The 12,892-nt window shown below is 41.2% G+C and overlaps 1 protein-coding gene across 5 annotated transcripts in view; it reads right to left on the minus strand.

The window, feature by feature from the left end:
• Positions 1-12,892, minus strand: part of PHF8 (PHD finger protein 8) — a 177,439-nt gene that overhangs the window by 87,000 nt on the left and 77,547 nt on the right. For all 5 annotated transcript variants that reach the window (XM_036930848.2, XM_057495987.1, XM_057495986.1 and 2 more), the window contains exons 9-12: positions 5,704-5,791; positions 5,234-5,340; positions 3,870-3,961; positions 1,284-1,373 (exon numbers count right to left, since the gene is read on the minus strand). In XM_036930848.2, coding sequence (XP_036786743.2) covers positions 1,284-1,373; positions 3,870-3,961; positions 5,234-5,340; positions 5,704-5,791 — 377 coding nt within the window. The remainder of the gene's footprint in view (positions 1-1,283; positions 1,374-3,869; positions 3,962-5,233; positions 5,341-5,703; positions 5,792-12,892) is intronic.

Below are 12,892 nucleotides of genomic sequence, written 5' to 3' on the forward strand. Positions count from 1 at the left end.
AGTCACAGCAACTATGCTTTGATTGGTTGTATATATTGGCTTCCATGTAAGATCTCATTTGAAAAAAAGAATTCCACTGCTTTAAGACATTTGAAAGCCAATGGGGCCAGATATGATCCATCTCTCAGTCCTCTTTCAACTATTCCAAAGTTCTGTGTATACAGAACTGGTTTAGGTGGGAAGAGCTGGAAAGTAAGCCTTTTAACTAAACCCTGAAGGATTCTGACAAATAGGAGCAGAGGAAAATAGGGTAGGAGGTAGACAGACAATGTAAGCTACCATGTAGGCAGGGAAAAATACTGCCAACAGTGAGGCTAGAAGCCCAACTTCCCCGTAGCTCACTCTTTGACCACCCTTCAGCATGAATTTAGTGCCTATACCCTGGGCACTAAAATTAACTTTATAGCTTCTGAGCTAAAGCAAAGTCTAAACTTCCTCAAGTCCAATTCTTCTCTGGTGCCTCTGCTACTTCACCAGCCCACACTGAATTCTCTCTTTGCTGCAAAGTCTGTTAATAACAAAGGCTCACATTTATTGAGTACTTACTCTGCCAGGCACTGTGCGAGGGGCTCTACATACATTAGCTCTTAATCCCCACAAAACTCTGAGATGGTGGTGCTGTCCCCACTTTACGGATAAGGATACTGAGGCTCTGAAAGGCTTGTAAGTGACAGAGCAAGAACCAGAATCCAAGTTTCTCTGAGTCTCTTACCACTACACCTTACTGCCTCGTGGTATATGCCACCTGTTGAAACATGGCTTTGTAATCATCTTCAACACAGAAGAACTGTCATTTTGTAGAATGCAGAGACTGAGTCAAAATATTAATAACAACAAAAAACAACTACTACTATGACCTCCACCACCCACCACCACCATGACCCACCATCAGAATTTATTGAGCACCTACTGTGTGCCAAACACTGTAATTGCTCAACCTGAATTAACTTAATCTTTTAACAACCCCTGAGTAGGTATGATTATCCCCACCTTAGAGAAGAAAACTGAGGCTCAGAACAAGTAGACTATGTCTAAAGTCCTCTACTAGACTGTGAATTCTTTGTGGGCAGGCATTGTATTATTTATGCATTCTAAGCACCTAGCCAATGCACACTTGAGGTACATAATAATTATCTGAATGAGTGAATAAATGAATGAATGAATGAATAAGGTCTTTGGTGGAGTCTTCCCAACCCTTCCCCTGAGCTCTCATGCCAATTGCAGAAGCCTGACCTTCCACTTGAGTCCTTCCCAAATGCCTCCCCTGCTCCCTTGCTTCTTACTTCCACCAGGCGGATCTCCCTAGCCAGATCTTTAATGAGCTGTACAGTCTGCACTGTCTCTGGGATCTCATCCTCATGGTCTGGCAGAGCCTGTTAAAAAAAAGGCATGAGAAATAGGCCCATGTATAAACAGACAACTGATTTTCAACAAAGGTACCAAGGCAATTCAATGCAAAAAGATAGACTCTAGCAAATAGTACTGGACTAACTGGATATCCATATGCAAAAAAAAAAAAAAAGAACTTCAATCTATACTTGTACTATATACATAGACACACACAAGCTCAAAATGGATCTAAATGTAAAATCTAAAACTATAAACCCTTTAGAAGAAAACAGAGGGGAAAATCTTTGTGACCCTGGGTTAGGCAAAGATTTCTCAGGACACAAAAAGTATGAACCATAAGAGAAAAAACTGATATATTGGATTTTATTAAAAACAAAAACTTCTCTTGGAAAAAGTTAAGACAAACCACAGACTGTGAGAAAATATTTGCAAAACATATATCTGATAAAGGACAGTGTTGAGAGGAGTGAAGAACTCAGTTATGGGCTTGGGCCACATCCCTCAAAAAGTCAAGGACTTTAGGGAGATCCCTGGGGACAACCTGGCCTCTCTATGTGTAAGGACAGAACGCAGTGCAGAAGGCTCACAGCTAGCTTACAACAGTAACCTAGGAAGAGACCTGTTGGCTGTCTCTGCCTTAATTTTGTGTAATCCTTCTGAGTTCTCAAGATATACATCTTTGAGCAGACAGATCTCTCAAGCTTTTCCTTTGCGATTTCTTCCACCAGTTTTCACTTCACTTCTGCATCCAGAGGATGATATAAAAAGTGCTCATCATTTCCTTCTTGTTTCCCATGGTTTGGTTCTTTTTTTTCCTTTAATTTTTTCAGTCCACTTGAAATTTATTTTGGTGGCTGGGCAGGGATGGGGCCAAGAACTCATGTGAATCAGCTGGATAACCTTAATATTAATTGTACCCTTCTCTCAGCCCAGGGGCTCTGGAAAGGTGAGGGAACAAGTGCCTCCCACAGAAGTCATCTGCATTTCACAAAAGACTTTTTCCATGAGCATGGACTACTCAGATCTGTATCCTACTCTCCTACAGCTCCCCCTTGGTCATCCTGTTTGCAGATATCCCTTGGTCCCTGGGGCCCTAATGGCCCAGTGCATGAGTGCTTAGGGCCCACTCACTTCCCTTGCTCTTGGTGTTCCTGAAACAGAATCACTTTGAAGTTTACTTCATAGATGGGGGTGGGGTGGTGTGGGATCAGAGGTAAAACCTGAGGTAGCCACACCTGAGGTGTGGAGAAAGAAAAGCAGGCAAGGCTCAGGTGGTGGTGAGTCCAGGGAGCAAAAGAAGGCCCAAAACATGAAGTCCAAGGATATCTGAGGGGAAGGCTGGCAACAGAAAATGGGGAGATTGTGCCAGTTGAATCTGCAGGAGCTGAAAGGTCTCCTTAGGCCACTGTATGCAGCGGAAGGAGTCTGCAGCATATCAAAAGTATAAGAAAATATGTTATTTCTTCTTCTAATTTTTGCATTTCTTAAAATTGGTTTTGGAAAAAAAATACAACATTTTAAGTGATCAATCCATTCACACAGATCAAAAATCAAACAATACAAAAAGATATATACTGGAAAATTCCATTATCTGTATATCCCTGTCATCTGCCCCATTAGCCCACCCCTGCAGGTAACCACTTTAATTGGTTTCTTCTGCATCCCTCCAGATTGTGTCTTCAAGCAAATACAAGCACATACAAATATAATTCTTATTTTCTCCCTTTTTACACCTAAGGTAGCACATTATACACATGGTTCTACACCTTTACTTGAAAAATTCTGGATATCTTTCCAAACCAGTACAACAGAGAGCTTTCTTAATCTCTTTTATAGCTGTTTAGCGTTCAATTGGATAGATGAATATTGGTATATTTCTAAAAGGCCATTTTGGCAGTATACATCAAGAGCCTTATGTTTTTTCAATTCACTAATTGCTCTTCTAGGAATCTATCCTGAGGAAACAATCAGATGAGGGACAAAGACTCATGCAAACAGAGAGTCACTGCATGATTCTCCGGAACTACCCATCAAATAAATAGAAAGGAAGCAACAATAAACAAGTGGTTACGTAAAGATGGCACATCTCTGAAAAAGAATATCATGTAACTAGTAAATGTTTATGGAGAACTACGGTAATGCAGGAAAATTGTATGTACATGGTGATAGCAATTATATTTTTAAAATGCATATAGAAAAGACAAGAAGAAAAGTTAATGTTAGTTCTCAAATGTTAATGCTAATTTCCTCTGAATGTTAAAATTCCAGGGGATATTTTTCTTTCTTTATACTCCTCTGTACTTTTCTAATGCTCTAGAGTAAGCATGTATTACTTTTTATGATCAGAAAGAAAGGCTTAAAAGTATAATCCAAGGAGTCCCAGCCCAAGTCCTCTACTCTAACCTCATGAGCCCACAAGCCTCCCTGGTCTCCTCCATGTCCCCAAAGTATCTCCCTAAAGCCAATCCCTATGGAGGACAGAATTCTAGAGGAGGTCAAGAAGTAAGTTTTTTATTTACTTCTTTCCTTGTCCAGGCTCTAAAGGCCAAGTTCAGGGCTTTGCCACCATGGACCAGGTAGGAGGCAGGGTGTCTCCTGTTCTCTCGCAAACCTAAAAGGGGAAAGAGGAAGACAGAGTGTCAACAAAGCCATGCAGAGAAATGAAGGACTTGTTAATTTTTCAGGAAATCAGAGAAAATCCTCAAGGTTCTTAACATAACTCCAGATCTGAGTTTTTGTAACAGTGGTCATTTAACAAGTACCTACTATATGCCAGGCATTTGACCTCAACTATCTCATTTAATCCTTATACCCACCCTGTAAGCCAGGTATCATCATCTCCATTTTTGTTCAGGAAAACTGAGGCTCAGAGAGGAAAAGAGACTTAACCAAAGGCACACACCTAGTAAGTGCCAAAGCCAAGGCTGAAACCACGTCCATATAAATCTGAGGGCTGTGCTCCTTTCCACCACACTACTTTGCCTCTTGAATTTCAAAGTGTGAACACTCAGGAGGACCATGACTGCCACCTACATAGATCAGAAGGACCATTAATACCCTTGTTCTGAATTACTCCAGGAAGTTACGACCAAAAAAACAGATTTAGGCTTAATAAAGAATTTTCTACTGAACTGAGCTGTTCAGACAGGTAATAAGTGTTCAAAAAGAGTCTGGATGACTAAACACTTAAGTGACAGCCTGCCTAGGTGGTAGAATAAAGGCTTGAGGTATTGGGTAGAAGACTGTACTCAATGGCCTCTGGAGTTCCTTGTAACTCTGAAATACTTATTTCACCTGGCCAACTCACCTTGAAAAATCTCAGGTCTGAACAAGGGAGCTGTTCTACTTCAGAGTTGACTGGAAGGAGGACACTCAGCAAGTTAGCTTCCACCTGGGCTGATACCCAGGAACCAGCACAATGATGTGAGGATGGTCAGGACTGGGCCTTGTCCCTATGGGAGGCACTTCCTGGTAACTCTGGGACTATCCAGATTGAGTTTTTAACTTTAATTGGCAGGAAATATGGATAATTTCACTATGATCCAATTTTCACAGCCATCTTTGCTAAATAAAAAAGTTAAAATCCATGATCTAAACTATATTATGCTTAGTAAAAAAGCCAATCTTAAAAGATCATATACTGCATGATTGCATTTTATAGAACTCTTGAAATGACAAAATTATGGAGATGGAAAACAAATTAGTAGTTTCCAGATGTTATGGATAGTGCAGGAGGAAAAAGTAGATGAACCTATAAAGGGGTAGCACTAGAGAGATCTTTGTGGTGATGGAGTAGTACTAGATCTTGATTGAGGTGATGGTTACATGCATGCAGGCACACACACTCAGGGGAGCAGGGCAAAAGAAACAGTTGGCTCCATACCTCGAAAGATATCCAGGATGTGCTTTCCCACATACCAACAGATGGTCTCAAAGTTGGGGAACTTGAAGAGGTCTGCTGTGCTCAGCCGCTTCTCAATCTCATAGGCTCTGGAGGAAGTAGGCACAACAACAGTGACTACAAGGATCCTATTTACTGAGCCCCTACTATGTATCAGGTATTGTTCTGGATGTTTTATATCTAGTATCTCCAGTTCCCACAACTACCCAGTAGGACCCTACTTTATGGGTTAGGACTTGGACTCAAAGGTTATGTGACCTTCCCAAAGTCCCGTAACTACTAAGTGAGGAAGAGGTATTCATCCTCACACTGAAAATCATGAGGAACCAGTATCCATTCTTTTATGATCATCTCTCCTCCTTCTATGGCACACACCTCACTACAGGGGAGAACCCAAGGACTCTAGCAGATGGAAATGGCCTACCCAGGATCACCTCAACTTCAGGACTCACTTGAGCTGCATTTCGATGTTAAGGCTGTGTAAAAAGTTCCCTCCAAAGGCAAGGCAGTCCACGGGGGTGAGCACAGCATGGATCCATCCTGCAGTGTAACAATGCAAAATCATGGCTGGAAGAGGGCCTTTCTTCCTCTGGACATCTCCCCTGCCCACTCAGCTCAAATGCAACTCCTTAGGGCAACCAGCCTGGCAATGACTCAGAACATTTTAGGTTCCTCCATTCTCCCAACACCCAGCCTGGCCAAGTCTGCCATCATTATAACCCTGAAATGGACCAACCTATGGGGTTAATGAACTCCTTCTACTTCCCTGCTCTTCACTTCAGGATCTCCCTGTTGCATCACCCCTTCTCTCTCCTATCTCCAAGAAGCACCTCCTTAGCAAGATTACCCTTTTAAACTCTGCCCTAGGTAAAACAAAGAGCTTTGTGTTGGACAGACCTGAGTTCAAATTCTAGCTAAATATTCACATCACAGGTTGGTTGCGAAGCAAGTACCTAGTTGGAATGCAATTATTCTCCTTGCATTCAAAGCTACACCACCTTCTGGGACCTCCAGATTTTTTCTTCTTGAATCTCTCTCATATGCATATATACTCCATGCATCCTAGCAATGCCTTGTCTCAGACCCCTCATTACTTCTCACCTAGGCTACACAAACTGACACCTCTACCACAGTGGTTCTCAAGTTATAGTCCAGGGAAGCCTGAGACTCCCTGAGACTCACTCAGAGCATATGCAAGGTCAAAACAACGCTCATGACAACACTAAGATATTACTTGCCTTTTTCACTCTCACTCTCTCACACATGAACAGTGTACTTTTCCAGAGAGTACAGGACATAGCACAATATGCAAAAGCAGAATTGTGGATCCAGTTTTTTCTATTAACTCAGACATTAAAAAGATTTGCAAAATGTAAATATCACTCTTCTCACTAAGATTTTTTGGCTTGAAATGTTATTTCTCATGAAAATTGTTACTTATGCTAACATGTAATGGGTTTATTATTGTTATTTATCAATAAATTAATCATAAATATTTTTAAATTTTTCCAGTTTTAATTTCTAACATGGTAAAAACTGATAAATATAAGCCACATAAACAAAAGCTCTTTTGGGTCCTCAATAATATTTAAGAGTATAAAGAGGTCCTGAGTCCAAAGTGTTTGCAAACCACTGCTCTATACCAATCTCAACCTCTTAAGTCTATCCTCCACATTCCAACCCAAAGTGATATATATAAAATAGAAATCTGCCTATGTAATCCACTGCTGGAAACTCTTCAATGAAATGTACATCCATGCAAGAATGGATAAACTGCCATATACTCACATACAACAATGGAAAGTAAGTAAAATGAACAACAGCTACATGTATCAATAGAGATCTCACAATGCAAATGTTCAGAGAAGAACGTAAGTTGAGAATACATGTAATATGATTCCATTTATATAACATTCAAGAACATGTAAAACAGTACTATATATTGCTCAGTAAGTCATTATCTATATAATAAAGGGATAAAAATGCATGAAGATGATAATCACCAGTTCAGCACAAGAGGTAGCTCTGAGAGGGAAGAATGGGAATGTAATTTAGAACTATACAGGAGGTTTCAAATACATCTGTAATGTTTTCTATTTTTAGTTGACTATGAACACATTATTATTATATACTAATTTCATTATTCTTTGTATCTTTTGCTACATCTGGAATAGTTCATTAGAAATTAAACAAACAAACAAAAAAAAAACCTTTAATGGTCTCCAGTCACCTCTGGTTTAAGTTCAGCCTCTCTACCTTTTCAGCTTCATCTGCTCCCTGCCCTTGATCTTTAGGCTCCAGTATCCATAAACTGCTTCACATGGCCTTGCTATGCTTCCTGCCTTTTCCTGTATCTAAGAGGTCTTTCTTGCCTTTCTTTCCTTGGTCAGTCACTGCTCACATACCCTCAGTTGTTGCTCTTCTGAGAAGACTTTCACAAACCTCTGGCCAGACTAAGTGCACTTCTACGTGCTCCCAAAACTTGTAGTGAATACCTCTGTTGTGACTTTTAGAACATTACATTGAAATAGCCAAATGCTGAAGCAGATGGCACACATGCAATGGTTGTGGAACTAAGTAGATTGCACCCAGTTTGGGGGAAATTCTGCCAAGATGCAAATTAACCCAACTCAAATTTCTGATAGGCAAATCCAATTCCCCAAACAGTTACTAAATACCCAGTGTAGAAAATGCATTATGGGACATCATCAACTGAACAAAAAGGCATCCTACAGTATGGGAGAATATATTCGTAAACGACTCATCTGATAAGGGGCGAACATCTAAAATACATAAAGAACGTCTATGCCTTAACACCCAAGAAACAAATAACCTGATTAAAAAATGGGTAGAGGACGGAGCAGACATTTCTCCAAAGAAGAAATACAGATGGCCAGCAGGCACAAGAAACAATGTTCCACACTGCTAAGCATCAGGGAAATGCACATTAAAACCACAGTGACATATCACTACACATGTTAGAATGGCCGCGATCCAAAAGAAAAGAAATAAAAAATTCTAGAGAGGTTGTACAAAAAGAGGAACCCTCCTACACTGCTGGTGGGAATGTAAATTGGTGCAAATGCTGTGGAAAGCAGTATGGAGTTTCCTCAAAAAACTAAAAATAGAAATATCATTTGACCCAGTAATTCCACTCCTAGGAACTTACCTGAAGAAAATAAAATCCCTGTTTCAAAAAGATATATGCACCCTTATGTTTACTGCCGCACTATTTGTAATAGCCAAGATATATAAGCAACCTAAGTGTTCATCAATAGATGAATGTACAAAGAGCTGGTACATACACACAATGGAATAGTATTCTGCCATAAAAAGAAAAGAAATCCTGCCATTTGCAAAGACATGGATGAATCTTTATGCTCAGTGAAATAAGCCAGGTGGAGACAAAGTATGATTTCACTTATTTGTGGAATATAAAAACAAAGCAAAACAGAAGGAACAAAAGAGCAGTAGACTCGTAGACACTGAGAAACTAGTGGTTATGAAGGGAGAGGGGATGGGGTGGGCTGGGGAGATAGGGAGGGAGATAAAGGGACACAATAACTCACAATCACAATCACAACATAAGTTGGTAATGGGGTTGGTAGTACAGCATGGAGTATGTAGTCAATGATTCAGTAACACCTTACTACCCTGATAGATAGTAACTGCATTAGAGGGGGTGAGGATTTAATAATATAGGTAACTGTTGAACCACTGTGTTGTATATTTGAAATCAAATAAGATTGTATATCAACAATACTTCAAAAAGAAGGCATTATCCAAAACCTGGCCAAGAATTCAAAGATGGGTGAATAAATGCTTGGGAATATAATACAATAAACAAGAAAAGCACACAGGCATGGGACGGGGGGAAAGTGGTGGTCACTTGCCTAACATATTAAACATTCTACAAAACTAATGTAATCTAATGAATATGACATTGATATAAGAACAGACAAACACATCTGGGCAACAAAAGAGAAAATCCAGAATTACACAATATAATGTTAGATAAAGATGTTAGAATTACATAACATAAATTTTAAGGAGTCATCATAAACACGCTTTAACGGTGGCAAAATGGATTAAAAAAACACCCATCTATATGCTGCCTACAAGAGACTCATCTCAAACCCAAGGACATAAACACACTAAAAGTAAAGGGATGGAAAAAGATAGTTCACACAAATATTAGGGAGAAAGCAGGAGTAGTAGTACTTATATCAGACAAAACAGATTTCAAAACAAAAAAAGTAACAAGAGACAAAGAAGGACAGCATCCAAGCTTTCCCCTCTCCAGCTCACCACAGGAAGGAAGAAAAATGGAGTGGAGACGGGGTGGAGGCCTAGGACTACTGAACACACAGCCCTGGAGATATGCTCTGGGAGCATGAACCTACATTACATGGTGCTCTGCAGATTAGTGGGGTTGGAAAACTAAGAAAGGCAGAACACTTAGAGAGGCTGAGATTCCAGAAACTTGTGGAAAACAGGTGTACACAACTGGCTGCTCTGGGACAAAAGAAAGGCAGGCAGTATGAGAGAGTTCCTAACAGCAAGAGGGCTGCTAAAGGGGAAAGGATTGCACAGAGCTTGCTGCTCAGGAGAAAGAGGACAGGTGGACTAAATGGTCCAGGCACACTCTACCCAGAAGGATGGGAACTTTCAGGAGCTTCAGGTGTTCCATCTGCCTGGCTAGCTAGGCAGCTCAGAGGCCTGCCCCCCAGCGATATACAGCCTGGTGTGCCTTCCTCCCGGGCAGCACCAGCTCCCAAACCGGGCTGCACCTGCCACTGCGCCAGGCCAGTCAGAGGGCAGCACTGCATATGGCAGATATAAGTGTGTGCTCAGCCCAGGACCTGGCAGTGGAGACAGGCACTGCAGCCAAGAATCAGAAAAGACCTCATTCCTCCCAAGAGACACTGGTGCTGCTTGCCTGTGACCTCTGCCATCGATCCAGGGGCTGAGCAGCTCCAGAGAGTACACCTTCTTAGCACTAAAGGGCGCCTTCTACAAATATGAAATGTCAAAGGTAACTGGTTAAAACCAAAATCACACAAACACCAGAAAGAAGAACAAGTGAAAACAAACTCATCAATCTTCCTGAAACAGATTTAAAAATAAAAATCATAAACATACTCACAGAGATACAAAGAAATATTCAAGAACTCACGGAGGAATTCAACGAGATACAAACATTGAAGAATGCAGTATCTGAAAAGAAACAATATGGAGGGGTTGAAAAGCAAATTAGCTAAAGTACAGGAGATGGTAAATGAAACAGAAAATACAAAAGAGAAATACAAACAAGCTGAGGCACAGAGATAAAAATGGATCTGTAGTAATGAAAGAACACTGAGAAAACTGTGTGACCCATCAAAACACAACAATATTCGCATTATAGGAGTACCAGGAGAAGAGAGAGAAAAAGGGATAGAAATTATTTTTGAGGAGGTAATTGCTGAAAACCTTCCCAATCTGGGGAAGGAGATAGTCTCTCAGGCCATGGAGGTGCACAGATCTCCCAACACAAGGGACCAAAGGAAAACAACACCAAGACATATAATAATTAAAATGGCAAAGATCAAGAATAATGAAAGAGTATTAGAGCAGCCAGAGAGAGAAAAAAGATCACATACAAAGGAAAACCCATCAGGCTCAAATCAGACTTCTCAACAGAAACCTTATAGACCAAAAGGGATTGGCATGCATAAGAAACAAATCGTACCATTTGCAACAACATGGACGGAGTTGAAGAACATATGCTCAGTGAAATAAGCCAGGCGGAGAAAGGCAAGTGCCAAATGATTTCCCTCATTTGTGGAGTATAAAAATGAAGCAAAACTGAAGGAACAAAATAAGAGCAGACTCAGAGACTCCAAGAAGTAACTAGTGGTTACCAAAGGGGAGGGGTGTGGAAGGGTGGGTGGGGAGGCAGGGAGGAGGGGATTGAGGGGTATTATGTTTAGTACAGATGGTGTGGGGGATCATGGGGAAAACAGTGTAGCACAGAGAAGACAAATAGTGAATCTGTGGCATCTTACTACACTGATGGACAGTGACTACATTGAGGTATGAGTGGGGACTTGATAATATGGGCAAATGAAGTAAACACATTGCTTTTTCATGTGAAACTTTCGTAAGAGTGTATATCAACATTACATTAATAAAAAAATAAAAGGGAGTGGCATGATATATTTAATGCAATGAAGCAGAAGGGCCTTGAAGCAAGAATACCATACCCAGGAAGATGATCATTTAAATTTGAAGGAGGGACTAAACAATGTCCAGATAAGCAAAAGCTGAGAGAGTTTACTTCCCACAAACCATCTGTACAGTGTATTCTGGAGGGACTGCTTTAGAAGGAAGTGTTTCTAAGGCTAAATAGCTGTCACCAGAGGAAATAAAACCACAGTAAAGAAAGCAGACAAATTAATAAGCAGATGCACAATCAAATAAACTATCCCCAAAGTCAGTCAAGAGATAGATAAAGAGTACTGAATATGATACCTAAAAAATAAAGTATGGAAGAGGAAGAAAAATGCAAAAAAAAAAACTTTGGCTTGTGTTTGTAATAGCATACTAACCGAGTTATATTAAATAATAGCATACTAAGTGAGTTATGTTAGATAATCTAAAGACTGTGTTTATAATAGCATACTAAGACTGTTAGATAGTAAAGAAATTTCTCTTGAACGTTTACTACCACATATATAAAGCCTGCAATGGTAATAAGTCCATACCTATCAATAATCACCCTAAATGGAAATAATCTGAATGCACCAATCAAAAGACATAGAGTCACTGAATGGATAAAAAAACAAGAACCAGGATCATGGGAAGATGGCGGTGTGAGTAGTTCAGAGGAAATCTCCTCCCCAAAACATATATATTAATGAAAATACAATAAATACAACTATTCCTAAAAGAGACAACAGTGGATGCAGTACAACAGCCAGGATACATCTACATCTGCGAGAACTCAGCATCACACGAAGGGGGTAAGATACAAGCCGTGGCCAGGTGGGACCCGAACGCTCCCCCACCCCAAAACCCGGTGGGAATAAAGGAGTCAGAACAGGGAGGGAGTGAAAGCCCAGGACTGCTAAACAACCAGCTCCAGAAATCCGCACCCGGAATGCAGACACAAGGTGCACGGGGTGCTGGATATTAGAGAAACGGAAAAGCAAAACCTGTTGGCAGGTCCCCGCAACCGACGCCCCTGAGACAAAAGAAAAGCGAGTGCATTTTGCAAGTCTTAAACAGACAGGGACCCCATAGCTGGACGAAGGTGTCCCGGCAGCTGGAAATACCGGGGAAACTTAGGCGCCCTAAATGGAGGCAGTGCATCTCTGAAGCCCCTCACAGGACTAGGCAGACTGCCAGTTGTTCCTCCAACTGGCGCGGACCATGACACACCAGCCCAGTAGCATGAGAGTGGGAGTGCATGCCGGGGGGCAGAAGCGCTAGAAGGAACCGAGAGCAGATCCATGCGCCGCAGGGCTAGCTCACAGCAGCAAGACCGAATAGCCCAGGCACGGCTCGCATGCACCGGCGACAGTGAAGCCAGAGCCCAGTAGAAGCCTAGGCGGAAAAGCCCCGTGCGCACCAGCAGTGGAACCAGAGGGAGCACGCGCG

The sequence above is a fragment of the Manis pentadactyla genome, chromosome X, assembly GCF_030020395.1.
Source record: "Manis pentadactyla isolate mManPen7 chromosome X, mManPen7.hap1, whole genome shotgun sequence".
Lineage (NCBI taxonomy): Eukaryota > Metazoa > Chordata > Mammalia > Pholidota > Manidae > Manis > Manis pentadactyla.